This window comes from Haliotis rubra, unplaced genomic scaffold (assembly GCF_003918875.1).
Source record: "Haliotis rubra isolate DU_JTF1 unplaced genomic scaffold, ASM391887v1 Scf9, whole genome shotgun sequence".
NCBI classification, from domain to species: Eukaryota; Metazoa; Mollusca; class Gastropoda; order Lepetellida; family Haliotidae; genus Haliotis; species Haliotis rubra.
In genome coordinates this window covers 750,546-766,922 of record NW_025767634.1, presented here as the reverse complement: position 1 = coordinate 766,922, position 16,377 = coordinate 750,546, and the positions used below count along the sequence as shown (strand labels likewise).

Genomic DNA, 16,377 nt, shown 5'->3' with positions numbered 1-16,377 from the left:
ACACCTCCCCTTAGAAGCAGCAATCAACTGTACTCTGTGCCATAGTACAAGTGGTTTATTGGTTGGTTGAAGTGATTGAAAACAATCACAAGAACGCATAAGGAAGACATGTAAATACTAGCAGACAGATCGTAAAGTACCAGTATATACCAGTAATTTCTGTGGGGTAGCCTAGTGGTTAAAGCATCCGCTCGTCATGCCGAAGACCCGGGTTCGATTCCCCACATGGGCACAATGTTTGAAGCCCATTTATGGTGTCCCCCGCCTTGATATTGCTGGAATATTGCTAAAAGCGGCGTAAAACCATACTCACTTACTCACCGTTTTTACTTGAGGTTTTAACGAGGCTACCATTAATTCATAAGGATGTCTTAACACATCAAGTGTACAGATTTCTTGTCGTGATCTTACAATCATGATAAACCATTTTGTAAGGAAGTGCATTGTTAAAAGGAGAAGAAAGCTTGATGTAATCATAATCAGCTTCACTATACTGGCCAGCAGTGTGTGTAAACATTACACACAGAGTATGTCAGGTGCTCAGTATTGGCATGTGACATTTTTGTCCCAGAAATGGCAAACCAGGAGTGCAGGTTTTTGTATATATTTGAAGAATTGTTAATTGTTGAAGAACTCATACTTAAATAGGATGGACTGTGGAAGTAATCTGTTGCAGACAGAAATCAACATCAGATACGACAATTTGCTATTCCAGAGGTTTAATATTACAGATATATAACATATACCCTGATCAAGAGAAAAAACATTCAGGGATGTGAATGTGTTAATTAAAGAAGTATTAGGAAGTCAGCTGGGGCTCTGGGGACTATATGACTTTTGCCTATATTCTAATGGCATGAATCACAAAGTATTCGAAAGACAGTCAGGGCTTTGGGGACTATATGACTTACAGGTATATTCTAATGGCATGAATAACAAACAGGGCTTTGGGGACTATATGACCCCTGGTATACGTAACAAACATCGGTATTCTGTGGAAAATTCTCTGAATGCTGTCAGAGTATATTTTGATTCCTACACTGTGGCGAAGAATCTGTAGAACACATACTGGTAAATATAGGAGCCAATCAAACAAAACAGTTAATTTGATACCTGCTGCTGATAAAACAAGTTATACATTTCAACCTACAAATGCAGGGTCCCAGGTACGTAAATCATAAAAATGTGTGTTTCATATCCAATACATAAACAAACACAAGGAAAACATCCACCAGCCTCCGTAAAATTCACACTTCTCTCTACCTAAAGTTTTACATGTAAGATTAATAAACAATACATACTCATGAGCAGGGAATTGAAACACTTGATTATTCTCTTTAAAACATTTGAAACAAAAAGCTGGAGATCACAACCAAATATTTAATATCACAGTTTAAGCCAAGTATGTGACGATAAATATTGTGTAACTCACTCCCTTATGCAAAGTAAAACGTTTTCAGTGTTGATTGTATTCAGTGCAAAGGAAAACATAAGGGTGTGTACTAGATAAATACTGGGTATGCCCTTAATAGTAGAATCTATAAAACCTACAAACTGTACATAATAACTAAACGGTAATACTTGTGAAAACAAAAATTAATAAGAGTATCCTAGTCTATGCCAATATGTATTTATCTTTGTCTACTTATTTTTGTCAATTATTGACAAATCAACCATCCATGACATTAGATTCTGATGTTTCAGACATTTTTGTAAAAATAATTGTACATCTGACAAACTATTTATGCAGTTCACCAACATTTTGTGTTGATGATGACCATGGAAACATTTCCTCCCATGGAGGGATGGTGGGATAGCCTAGTGGTTAAAGTGCTAGCTCGTGACGCCAAAGACCATTTCTTGTGTCCCCGCCATCATATTGCTGGAATATTGCTAAAACAGGCGTAAATCCATACTCACTCACTCACTCACTCCTCCCATGGACCAAGGATGAGACTTGTAAACAGCTGGAAAACTAGGGGTGAAATGACAGATTCAACTAGCCATGCATCCAAATACTCCATAGCAAATACTTTAATGAGGTCAAACCTTCAAAACATATAACAGACACTGTCGTCAATGCCATGCTGAACACATAGAATAAAGAAAATAAAAACATATTGTTAATCCTTACATTTGTTTTCTCCAATTATACCTTGCTTGAAAACATATCCAGGTATAGATTAAGAAAATGTTCAAAAATGTTTTCAGACACTAATCATGATGCCACATTATTATCAAACAACCTCTTTCAAACTACTGCGCCTCAGGAAATACAGAATTTACAAGAATCTTACAGTCCCATACATCCTTGAGAACACTGTGTAACTAATATTATATGTGTTTTTCTGTATTAATACTGGATAATACTTGCTAAAATAATTACTTACTACTTAGTATTAACACCCCATCCCACCTCACGTTCACTTCAAGCAAATACTATGGACGTGAGCCTACAGCTAGCTTTTCCTCTTGAAATTGCTGTGAAATATTTATTGATGTGAATATCAATACTGTGATACATATCATGATCTATGTCTCTTGATAAGTATACATGAGCGGCAAATCGTGAATCAAGCTGTCAAAATTATATCTGACCGTACTCACTACTTAAATTCGGAAAACAACCTCCTCCCTTCAGGCCGCCGCTACAAAGTTCAAACTCTGAAAACTAAGAGAGCCTGTACATCCTTTACTCCAAGTACCATATCTCTCTTAAACAAATGTGAAGATACCTAAATCAATGAATTTATGTAAATATGTTTTGTATCTCTCTAATGTGTCAGTAGCTCTGCTGATGTAACACAAATTCCCGAAAAGGCATTAAAGTATTATTCTATTCTATTCTATCATATTGTTATCTAGCTGTAGCATTTCACCCCTAGTAGTAAGCATGCCCTCTATAGTTATCATGGAGCGGTGGGGTAGCCCGGTGATTAAAGCGTTCGCTGATCATGCCGAAGACCCGGGTTCGATTCCCCGAATGGGTACAGTATGTGAAGCCCATTTCTGGTGCCCCATCGTGATATTGCTGGAATATTGCTAAAAGCGGTAACAACTAATTTCACTCACTCTAGTTATCATGTCTGCTAAACAGACACTTATACACTGTACCACATTTACCATGAAGGTGAACTGCTAATTAAATAATGTCACCGAGGGTTTTCTTCCTGGTGTAACTATAACATTCAATATTTATCATGTCCATTTTACATTAAAGAAAAGATAGTTTGGTTTCGTTTTCCGTTCTGATGTCAAGGTCACCATGTTTTTTAAACAACTGTCAACAGGAAGTCTGTTAACAACTTAACTGAAGTAGTTGAGAGGAAAATTGTGCAGGATGTAAATGAGGTTGGGCCGCTATCATTTTTGGTATAACTGACACTGAACTGACTCGAGATGCTGGAGTTGAATAAATAAACATGTGTAAAAACAATTATGGTGTATTCTGTAGGTATGTAGGTCATAGTTTGATTATCTTTCGTATGCATTTTTGAGACAACTTGTATTTCAGGGTGTGACTTTTCAGGAAACCAATGCAGAATACTTTTAAGCAACTTATGAAATAAATCTGTCATGAGCTTGTCTTGATGTATCCTTGCATTGTGGGTTTTCGGATGCTTAGGAAACATTTGTTGTCTTCTCCCTGACACAGACACAACTGTCAAACATCTCACTCGCTTATAAAAGTCAGATATATCTTAAAATCAAGCCACCATCTGTGTTTTACTATGTTTGAGTGATCCAAAACCTCTTGCGCGAGTAAACACTTCTGTCCAGAAACTGCCGCTAAACTTATAATCTGATGATATAGACTAGTACAGATAATATTCTGGAAATTATTACCGTTAACCTAAAATCATGATGAGCAATAAGATGTTGTCTATGAAGGGTCACACAATTTGAGACTTTTGGGTGAGTGTCATGAAAGAAGTAGCCATAACTTGTAATATTGGCATACAACATTCTGTAAAGAAACAAAACAGTGATCATAAGTAGTTTAACTGTAGACTTCCTATTGTACCGGTAATCACCTTGAGACTCTCTCCAGTATAGTATAAGCTTGTAGGTAAACACAGTCCATTTATGGAATACATCCAAAACCAAATGAAAGGAAAATGTTGTACATTATTTTAAAATTAAGTAATTCACATCCCATGATACCATGACAACTGAAAATATTTAAAATAATCAAACAAAGATATCTTAAAAGTCGAACTCCCCCAACAACAAGCTCTGACCTCCTTTCCACTTTTCAGTTACCATCTGTCAATGGAATAGTTGCAGCCGACACTGACACATCGTAACACAATGTACTGTAATCATGAAAACTAATCATTGCACTTTGTAACAAAAATGTTTGTATACCATGTAAAGTTAGACTAAAAATCTTAAAAAATAAAACACCCCCAAATGAAAAGGAATATTTTACAAAACAATTTTCAATTTGTTTTTAAGATCCACTGATGTAAATGTCATATTTTGATCAATAAAACTTCGGACAGCTTTGGCCAGCTGTCCACCATAAAACCAATCCCATTGCCATATTCGGTTCGTTTCTTTATTGTGTGTCCTCTTTCCACTGTCATCAAATTTTAAAGGTGCCGGGCATCCATAATGATCATTTGTCACCCTATGTGGAAATGGTGCCTGCCCTCTCTGCTGTTTATCAAGATTTTGATGTACAGCATTGCAAATATGGCATTCAAATCCATCAATGAAATTAATAGTGGCAGGGGACCAGTGTTCTTCACTGTCCACCCCCCATTCTCTTTTCTCCACTAATTTTTTCAGGTAGGGGTTGGTGATACCAGTTTCCTTCCATTTGAAATATTTTTCATATTCTGCATCATTTTCATTGAGGTATTTCAAGTAGTCTGCAAGCTCTTTTACACTGGAGAAATCGTCCACAATAATGGCTGAATGGTTGGACGGTAGCAGTTCCTGCAAAAGAGCAAATGAGTGAGGGAGTCAAATGGAAATTCAGCATGGAATGTTTTCAGTCATATTATCAAGATCATCGCATTCGAAAAGCCCCCCAAATCATAGGCTGTGTTTAATTCTTTGGTGAACCCAGGAGCATAATGACGTGCTCATGGGTAACAAGTCATGGGTAACAGTCCATACATCCAACCAGAATGGTTTCCTGAAACAACTCTTCACATGGACATGCTATATACCATGTGACTGGCTGTTGCATAAAACCTCTCTTTCCTCAGTAAATCTAACATGACTAATGGTCTGTAATTTTTGGTACGCTAGTTTTGGAAGTAGCAAGTAGAATCATGTACGATCAGACACTGTTGTGTCAAACTTAGGGTTGACTCGAAGTAGAAGCTTCATCCCAGCATATTCCTTATTATGTAAATATTGTCATTCTTGTCGAACCCCCCCCAAAATCGGATACCTCAAAGTACTGACATAGGTCCTTTTAACTATAAAAAAACAATGTTTGTATTTCCTTTGAACATATATTCATTATCATGATTTTATGTAGATTTTATTTAATTAGCACAAACATTAACACTATTGCAAACAGATATGACAAAGGGAGACAGGTATGCTGTGTCATTATGGTTCAAATTGTATAAAACGACATATAAAATCTTGCCAAAGTCTTCAGTATAGTATTGTGCTTATTTACCTTTATTTTTGGAGAGCCCATGACAACAGGTAAAGATCCCACCATAAGCGGCCGCCATACTTTCTCAGTGATGTAGTCATCACAGACGCCATTTTCCATTGCCAGTGAGAACTTGTACTTGGCAATAAGTTTGTAAAAGTCTTTGTGATCCATGCCTTGGATTGGGTCTTTTAAACTGGAACACATAACAAAGTTTAGACTTGATACGCTTAAACTGACATAACATATAATAAAATTGCCATTACCTGTAATAAACTTGTGTGATCCATACTATAGATAGGTATTAAACAAATCACTGGATACAACAGCTGAGAGAAGAAACACACAGAGCTGTCTGCAAATTAAAAGCAAATTGCCCTCTCGGTAATTTCCTCATGGTTTTACAAGAGAACAAATGTTCTGATAAGCGTCAAAATGACACAACTTACAAAATATCAACCCATGTTATGCCCTTTTCCACAGAAACGTTCACTACAGGCATCATTAACCTCTGTCATGCAGAGTCAGGATTGTTCCAGTACAACATGTGCTGGTTGCCAGATGTGATGGGGTGGTGGGTAGCCCAGTGGTGAAAGCTTTTGCTCGTCACATCAAAGACCCAGGTTTGATTTCCCACATGGGTACAATGTGTCACGCCCATGTCTGGTTTCTGCTGCCGTGATTGCTGGAATATTGCTGAAAGCGGCGTAAAACCTTACTCACTCACACACTGACTACGAGCTGTGACTTAATCATTGTGTAGTAGCTGCAGTGACAAATTTAAATATTTAGGATTTCACTTTCTACACAAGTACAGAAGTACTTTTTAGGGGTGGATTCCCATCCAGGACTTGAACCAACACTCTCAGTGTCAAACATCGAATCACCAGCACATAAAGTCAGTGATCTAACCCACTCAGAATTAATGTCAGAATCCTCACTGTGTGTCATATTTTGTTCTTCATGCTGATTGGTTAGTTCATAATATTTGTTTCAGCTTTTAATAAGTGGACAATAGTGATGTCATAGCGGAGAGGAGGTCATCCGTTGTTCATGACGTCACTAACAGTGATGTGTCATCATCAACCAAAAGACTCTCAGCTGATGCTCCCCCTTGTGATCAGAAATCCTTTCCTTTTAACCCGTGAAGATCCGGGTTATAATTGATCTTCAGTAACCCGTGCCTATCTTAAAAGTGAGTTAGTTAGTATGGTTTTAAGCCGATTTTAGCAATATTCCAGCAATATCACGACGGGGCACACCAGAAATGGGCTTCACACATTGTACCATGTGGGGAAATCGAACCCGGGTCTTCAACTAAACTCACTCACTCCTCTTCTTTTGTAGAAACAAAGACTATAGGTTATGTATAGACAAAGATAGAAACAGAATAACTTACTAGTAATATCATCATGGAATTATGGATAATAAGTCCTTTATGAAATAATGTTGACTGTTTCAAACTCAAAATAGTTCATTATGGGCAGATAATCTGTAATTTTCTAATTTCTTGTACATTGTAGATTTTACTTAAAATGTATTTGTTTGTTTTCATTACTTTTCAAAACTAATTTGACAACAGGATTTGCTGCTCATATCATTCATATCCTTGGTGGCAAGTGCTACAACGGCATTGTGGATCTAATCATGTAAGTGCATGCAACTACTTGGTCTAAGGGAGATTACTCACTGGTCTGGGAGATCCTTGTTGTGAAGACAGGTGCCATAGGAGTCAACCTTGATGTATTTCTGCAGCATCTGCACGTAGTGATCTCGGTCAGATGGGACATCACAGTCACTGTGGGCGTACATCAGGGGAGCTAATTCCTTCTGGTGCTTGTTTTTTTGTCCAGTAGGAATCAAATACTGTGTGTTTTCAAGCCAGTCAATACCAACTAAATACTGTGTTGTGATTGGATAGCTTGATTCCCGTTTAAACGTACTGGTATAGTTGAATAAAGTCATAATCTCTGGATGAGAGAAAAGATAGTTGTTCTTTGGAGATTCTTCATGAAGCAGCGCCCACTCGTGTTTGGGGCTACGAGGTAGAGGGAGATCAGTGACCTTGAAGTCCGTTCCGTAAAAGACAAACACCTGAAATATGTTGTCAATGATTACAAAGCACAGATACTTCCATAATTATTACATGTGGATCATTTTGGTTACAGTGTGTGTGTGTGTGTGTGTGTGAGCGTGTGTGTGAGTGTGAGAGAGAGAGAGAGAGAGAGAGAGAGAGAGAGAGAGAGAGAGAGTTAGTTTCAGATCTTAGATGTTTACAACCACAGATATGGTGCTGTTGAAGCATATTTAGCGACAAGGATTTGAAACCTGACATCATAGGTTTGTGACAGCTCACGATAGGCTGTAGGTACAGAGAAAGGGCACAGCTGATCATGAGAGATCAGAAACTATTCATTCATAACATGCTTGATATGATGTGTCATTAATGCATGCATTTTGATCATTGATCAAAATGGAAGAAGACAACTAATTTGTCAACTCCCCAATGAAAGAATGCTTGAAATATATCATGATGATAGTATTGCAGTACAAAAGTCCCATCTTTGTGGTAAGTTACGTTACGCATCAGGATGATGACTAAGATAAATGCAATAAATGCCCCCAGCCCCACCAAAGGCGGTGAAAGGTTCTTGGCAGTCTGAGTAAACTTAGGCTCAGTATTATTCGTGACACTGCTATACTGAGTCTAACAAAACCTTGTAGAAGGTCGAGTCAGTTAACCTTTGAGCGACCTATGGCCGTCCAATCAAATGCGAGACGGCCGAACGGATTTAACCCAGGGCTCCAGATAACTTTTGGGGGTGTGAGTGTACTTACACATCATATTGCAAGTGGAGGTGTACTGAGAATTTTGAAGGAGTGCTGACATGTTTTTGTGTGAGCGAGTTGGTGATGTGGTTTGTCTGGACGATTCATTGATCACTATTTCCAACCATGTATTTGTATTTGAAGACGCGTGAGAAATAACTGAGTGACCGTATAATGCGCGAAATGTCAGGTCCGACTGGATATAAATAGGAACAATGTAGTGTTTAGCCAATCGAAAAATAGTGACGCATATCGTTGCATGGCAATGCAAGTGATTCCTACTGTCGGGGTTTCCTCATTTGTAAAATCGTGTTTCGCAAAAGAAACTTGACATGTATTTATCCGAAATAGATTTCCATTTACACGATACAAAGTAAATTAATGTTAGACATACAAAGGTATTTATGTGCGTACACGATACGCTTGAAATCTTATATTATGTCGTACTTAATTGATTTTGAGCCCTGTAACGAATCAGACAACGACTACTTGTTAGGGTTCGGTGGGACTTACAAAACGTTTTTGAATTTTATCTTCCCTGGTCGCTGACACTGATCTATCAACAAACGAAAATCTGCATAAAACACATATATTTTACCTGCAGTATATACGCTTATGGGTTTCTAATGACATGGTTGTTATTTGCTTATATTTTCGCAAGATGACATCCTTGAATATTGACAAAAACGCTATTTTCAGCGACTGTTTACTCATTGCGTGTATCACCGGAAGCGATCGTGCGGAAAATAGCATTCGGAATCATTCGCGTTTTTGAGGTAAAGGTTCAAACGGTATGTGCAAATGTTAACTTTCGCGTTTTGGTAAGCTGTGTTCTGATTGGTCAGTCCAAAAGATTGGCTGACGCGACCTTCTACAAGGTTTTGTTAGGCTCATTATAGCAGTGTAACGAATAATACTGAGCCTAAGTTTACTTAGACTGGGTTCTTGGGTACTGAATGGGGGACCAAGGTACCGAACAGAATGGAGATAAAATATCTGATATAAGGGAGGTAACTCACACAACAATGTTCACTACATCAACAAAGTGAGACACATATTGCTTGTTACTGTCACTTACTGATGTCATCGGGTGATTCCTGTACGCCCCGGCGGACAGTGAAGAAACATTTCACATTCCCACAGGTCTTGTAGATTCCTTTCTCCCCAGTGAATGGCGTCCACCATAAAATGATTGGTTCCTTTATGCTGGAGACGATGCTCTCTTCATCCAGCTCCTCATCTAGTGGTCGATGATCTGTTTAAATGAACTGATGAAATGTAGTTTTTCTACCTAATTTATACCACTATAGAAACAGCAATATATTTAGAGTTTTGTTTGATTTTCTCTTTTTCAGGCTGAAGTGATACAAATGATAAAAGTGTTTCTTACTGGGAAACTGGCCATTTGGGCTGATGCATTAGTAAATGGTTTAACCACTAGATTACTCCCATCCCCAAGTTGATCCCTTCCATAAACTAAATGGGGATCATGACCATTAGTGTCACAAGACACTCTGGAATTTTAAGACATTCAAGTCGCAATATATGACATATACAGCCCTAGAAATTTGTTATTTAAGACTAGTCTAAGAGTACAGGGTACAACATATTTCTCTAGTCCTCATTGTGTGTAGTTTGTCCTGTCTGAACAACAGCTGTGCACATTGTCTGAAAAATGCAACAAGGAGAACTGGTCTGACCAGAAAGAGGAAGATCAGTGATTCTGTCCCATCATACCAGGGGCGGTGGGGTAGCCTCGTGGTTAATGCATTCAATCGTCACACCGAAGACCTGGGTTTGATTCCCCACATGGGTGCAATGTGTGAAGCCCATTTCTGGTGTGATATTGCTGGAAAATTGCTAAATGCTGCATAAAACCATCCTCACTCACCACGTCATACCAAAAGAAGCAATAATTAATAGTAGAGGACGTAACGTGTACGCAAGGAGGTCCACCGTTACGAGTACAAGTGACTACCTGAGAGGGGGTCACTCATTCGCGTTACTGCCTTATCACTGACAGGGAAATTCTGCATGTAACACACAAACGCGTCTAAAAGTGTTATTTATGAAAATAATTAAACAAACTTTGCTACAGTCATTGATAGGTGTCAAGTTATTGAATGACATGAATGATAATGTAAAAAGAGAAAATTAAATAGTCAAATTTTGACAAAAATGTGCAAAATTTAAGCAAAATTTCTCGATACTTAATAGCGAATTTCACCTATGAGCATATTTTTCAGAGACTTACATTTAGTATATTCTGAAAGCTCATTCATTGAAGAATCAAAATATATATGCATCTTCGGAGACACACAAACACACACCTGTTTGTTATTGTGTTGAAACATGTTTACTTTCTTCAAAACTGCAAGAACCGTCCCACGTACAAGAGACGATAGGCCATCTCGCGTACATGTTACGTCTGTGACTGATTAATAAAATAGGATTACTGGTAATTGGTTTTGCTCTCTGCATTGAGGTAATAAAATACAGAATGGTCTGAAACAGTATATTGTATCTGATTGTGTTGTCCATGTTAAACCCATCAATCCATCATTATTCCATATTAATACAAGCATTCTCACCAACACCCACAAAACATCCACATTGAATTATAAGTGTAATAATCCTAAATACAACATTAAACCTAATTTCATCTCATCATTTACAATCAAACGTACAAGGGGACATTCATGACTTATTTACGTAAGTCGTATACTTGCCTTCATTCACATCCACAAGGAAGTTGTCATAATACACTGGGTGGTCATCGTTGCTTGAAAATATCTGAAACCAGTAACACAGGTTGATATACAATTAAATGAACGATTAATCAGTTTTACTTGTACAGATGTCCTACTTCAGCTTACTGTAGCTTCAAGCTGGCAACTTGAGCTTGACCCACTATGCAGTGACATGTGGTAAAATATACCACTTGGCACACAGCTATTTCAATTAGCGATGCTTGAAGGATCCAAATCCAGTTTCATGCACGGCAAATAGGCTCATCTTAAAAACTTCATTAAACGGGTTTATTGCTTTGTATCTATATATGGGTTGCTAATACTGACTCTGAAGCAACAGGCATTTGTTTTTAAAAGTTACACCTGTTAAGATAAAACTCTAAAGTAAAACATATAGGGTGTGACGGACATTTTCCCACTCGGAAATATCATAACTCTAAATTGCTTTAATGTCAAAGCAAGCATTTTCTTTCTTGTACACGTTTATGCCCAGATACCATATACCGATATATGGTCTCTGTTATGCCTAACAAGTCGGCTGCAAACAGTAATGCAAGACGCCGGTAAATGCCTCATGCTACAAACTCCCATCAGTGAATGCGCTGTGAAGACATATGTCACGGTAGTTCATATGAATAAACTCGTATTCCGGCCAAGGCCTAAATCGAGCACACCTTGGTATAGTGCAAAGTCGTCTAGTTATATGCTGGACTAATGTCACGGTACCTTATATCCAAGAATCAACATCCCCAGAAAGCCGAACAAAAACGCCAGCAGAAAACATCTGAACATAAGTTTTGACGACATTTTGATTGTTTAATGATCTTTGGGACGAAGATCGATTGGATTTATTAACATGCTAATGTTTGTGCTAGGTGCGGTCATCCAGTGGACCGTACACTGGCCAATATCCACTGAAGCCACAACACTGACAGATACGTCCAACACCGGAAGTAGGAAGTGACTGTAAAACCTGAAAACCGAAACCGGTTTATCAAGAAACTTTGCTGATTGGATGAAGGCGTTACACCTCCTGACCAATCAATCTGCACAACATGTCTTTCGCAGAATAGTTTTCTGATTGCCGGCATGTAGTAAGACCTCAATTTTCCGAAGATTTTTTGAGATTTCAGTGAAAATGTGAAATCAGCATTTGAGTAACAGTGAAGAACTGTACAAACACTAAACTGTATATAAACGGACCGCCATGTTATGCTACAGAAAATATGACAATATACGCACGTAATGAACTTGTTACATCAGGGATAATCTACAGTTATATAGTCTCCCTGGTTACATGTTGTCTGTTTATTTGCTAAATGAAAAGAGAATGTTATTGGGTACCACGGCGTACAAAAACGACACACACTCCTTTTTAAAGTGACATGTTAGCAGCATCTACTAAAATATGCCACCTAATGGTATTATATATTAGTAAAATGTTGCACGCACACGCACGCACAAACAGTAAAATGAGATTGGTATTATATATATGATGATATATATACTACACAATAGAGTCATACAATGACAAATTAACTGTAGTAATCGAGCCACATATTTGCCTGGATGTTAAGGTTTTACCAAATATTATTTACCATATAGGAATTAAATACGATTTTCTTGATTAACAAGTGCCTGAGAGAAAGATATGGACATCTATCAGGTGTGAGAGAGATATGAGGACCTATCGGCAGTAAGAGAGATGCGGATCAAATGCCAAGCAAACTTTTTCATCAAATTGACTGGTACCATTTTCACTGGAGTTCGACACTTTCCCTACAATTTTCACATTTTGACTATTTTTCAGACAATCCTACATTCTAGGCCTATTTACCTAATTTTTTAAAAAAGATTGTAAACTTTTGGTTGATTTTCATGGCAAACCTTTATACATTACGTTTGTTTGCTAGGAATATAGTCCAGAAGATATTAATATAGCATCAGCACTCAGTAAATCCGATACACAATGATTGGTATATCCCTTGTTCATGATGATCGGAGTAAGTAGGATGCAGTCGTGGGTACGCTGTAAACGAGATACTTTAAAACCTGTGTGTTTGGCTAAGGGTGGGCACTTGTGCCCGGCTCCCCCCTCTCCCCAGCACCAAAGACGTCGTTCAACGACCGAAGAATACGACAGAAACACGGGCATGCTTAGACTGACGCTTTGTCTCTGAATATGTATAATTTTGATAGTAACAAATAAACCCATTTAATGGGAAATTCAGAACCTGAGGAAATCTAGACTTGCTTCATGTAGGGCTTTAACATTGCAGGGAGGGCTAACGCAGCAGGGGACTGTAAGACAGACTATTTAAGCTCAGGTTGCAAATGTCCTTGGTGTGAGCTGTAGTCGACAGCATTCCACCACAAAGCGTGTACACCGTTTCTCCTGACTGTGGTTTATACATTTCTACACAGGCAGTACTTTTCATTGATAGATCGAGTCACTGTCAATTCTATTTCAGGATATTTCTGGATTCCTAAACAGCTGGATGTGACCGTTATGATTGGATCAGTCATCACAAGATTAATAGTGGTTGAACAACCGATTTCTATATGTCATACACCCGGGCACAACGGCGGGAAAGATGACATACTGGATGTGTACGTGTTTGTAGGCTTGTGCCAGCAGGGTGGGCGCAATTCTGGAAAACCAGACAACGGGTCGCTGATGCCTACGTAGTGCACAGACCACAGTCCGTATGACGTTGACAGCCTGGGTGCCGTTGTACAGAGTGATCTTAGCGCTAAGGTGATCTTTACTCCAATTCCTCAACATAGACTTACGACTGGCCCTAGCGCTAAGGTTGCTTCGTACAACAGCACCCTGGTCATTCAAAAACAATTCTGGGAAAAACATTTGGAACGAATTGCAGATTGACGTCACCATGTGCTCCCGGAAACAATTCTCATATTGAAGAATGGAGAATGGAGAATTTAAACTATCTACAGTCAGCTCTCGTTAATCCGACACTCGTTAATCCGACAATCACGTTAATCCGACAAAAAATTAGGGAACCATTTAAAACAGTGATAATTACTCTCGTTAATCCGACATTCTCGCATTCCGACTCCGACACACCAATCTAGCAGCTTATTATTGTAAATACATGTACATGTATGTTGTTAAACCATATATTCCTCATAAAGTAATATCTTCTGCATAATGTCAGAAACCTATAGGTTCTCCCAAACACTCGCTTGTTTTGTTTGCTTACATATTTACACTTCACTGGCAAGGTAGCACTGCAAATATACCAAATCATTGTGCACATGTTGTACTATTGGCTTTTAGGCCACATGTATACGAATAAACCTGTCTAACTGTTATTGGCAACCCCCAGACACTTATTGGTGCCACTGCCAGGCTGAGGTCGCATCACATGTATATATATCTCTGTGATGTTTATGTACATACTTTGTTCAGGAATATGTATAAATGAAATGTTTGTTGGCAGTGGTTTTGTGGTGCTCAGTAAATACAGTTTATTGAATACATGCAGCCAGGAAAAGATATTGTTTTAAAAACTCTCCGTCACACATCAAAAACTAAACTTAAAAAATTAACTTAAGTCTGCAGCAAGAATTTAGACGTAGTCGGACGTTCGACAGCATGTTGAAGAAACGGTTCGACAGTGAGTATAAATCTACGGTCAGTATAATCATCTGTTTCCAACAGCGTTCTCTGAACCTCTCTGCGATAACCTCCCTTTCACGGTGGACAAATTCACTGTCGATTCCCACAAGATGTTTGCAATGTCATTCCACTTTTTTGGGGAAGAATATTCATTCGAGCAGTTGATTGTTAATTCACGTAGAATGGAGATTTCACGCAGTGGGAGGGAGCTTTTTCGGTAAAGACAGACAACTCGATAAAAGTTTTCTTGCACTGATCTAATTTAATGGTTTTCTCGTCTGTTGAATACATGGTGGGTGGACACGGGTGTGGTTTAATGTGCCGCCCAGTGACGGTTTCTCTCTTATTCGGGTCCGTTACCTACGAACGAAACTTATAAAACCTCCATGTCGTTGATGGTCAAAGGGAAGTAACTGTACTTTCTGTTTACTATTACCTCCCGTTGGGACAAGGGACATAACCCTTAGTTTGCTATACGCAATTAGCTCCCTTTGATTGAGGACACATGCCGTGTGCGGAGTTTCACAGGAGACACTGTGCGGAGACAAGAGAAGGGAGTTAATTCTTATATGGACGTAATTATCTCCCTTTGACCATAGACAAACCCGTTTCCGCCATCCACGTGGCCCTTTGAGATATTTCTTTCCATGCCGATATCTTTGCATGGACGAAAAGGTATCACACGAAAGAGGAAGAATATCCAAACGAGCACACAAAACTGACAATTACGATTAAATTATTAAAGTTCAAGGTTTCAGCGCCAGGGTCTGCAGGATAGTTCTTTAACACCCTGGAGGGGTGAAACTTCTCAGAAGCCAATGAATTCTTTTAGTTTGACATCTCAGAAAAAGCTGTACCTAGATTCTAGAAATGCAGAAATAATTTTCTTCCACGGGCAAACCTCATTCACTCTTTTTCAGCTTTCTATAAGATTCAGTATATTGAAACACAAGCTATAGACAAGCGCGGACGTGCGCATCCTAGTAGATCCTATCCCCATGGCATACAGAGAACACTCCCACGAATGACAACATTTCTTGTTTTCACTTACCTTATACACTTGCATATCAGATCACGGGTACCGATTTTTAACAGTCTCGTTATAAACAGATCTTTCACTCCCATACAATACCTCTGTGAGTACAGATCTGTGGACAACTCAGGAGGTGATCTCTTCAGCTAAAGGGGCGGTGGGGTAGCCTAGTGGTTAAAGCGTTCGCTAGTCACGCCGTAGACCCGGATTCGATTTCCCACTTTGGTGTGAAGCCCATTTCTGGTGCCCCCCGTCGTGATACTGCTGGGATATTGCAGAAAGCGGCATAAAATCATACTCCCTCTTCAGCTAAAATTCATCATAAGCCAGTCCGCTTCGATGCGTCTAAATTCTGCGATTAAGTTCTGCATTTGTTCTCTCATATCTGATTTCTGCATCTCGAAAACGAACTTAATCGCTTGTTCTACTGGCGTTTAATGTGGATACTTTCATCACCCTGTCGCACCTAGGCGCAGTGGCATCAGAAGCCACAAGAGCG

At 38.8% G+C, this 16,377-nt stretch overlaps 1 protein-coding gene and 1 long non-coding RNA gene across 2 annotated transcripts; one reads left to right on the top strand and one right to left on the bottom strand.

The window, feature by feature from the left end:
* The first annotated feature begins 866 nt into the window (after positions 1-866).
* Positions 867-15,787, top strand: LOC124263833. Its single transcript, XR_006894965.1, has 3 exons — positions 867-968; positions 14,800-14,804; positions 15,777-15,787. It is a non-coding gene; the product is annotated as an uncharacterized LOC124263833 (long non-coding RNA).
* LOC124263831 (alpha-(1,3)-fucosyltransferase 10-like) lies at positions 3,247-12,150 on the bottom strand. Its single transcript, XM_046698555.1, is given in 7 exon segments — positions 3,247-4,944; positions 5,645-5,819; positions 7,314-7,717; positions 9,531-9,557; positions 9,559-9,707; positions 11,182-11,245; positions 11,929-12,150. Coding segments are annotated over 7 exon segments (1,416 nt in total). The 5' UTR covers positions 12,010-12,150; the 3' UTR covers positions 3,247-4,428.
* Positions 15,788-16,377: the final 590 nt, after the last annotated feature.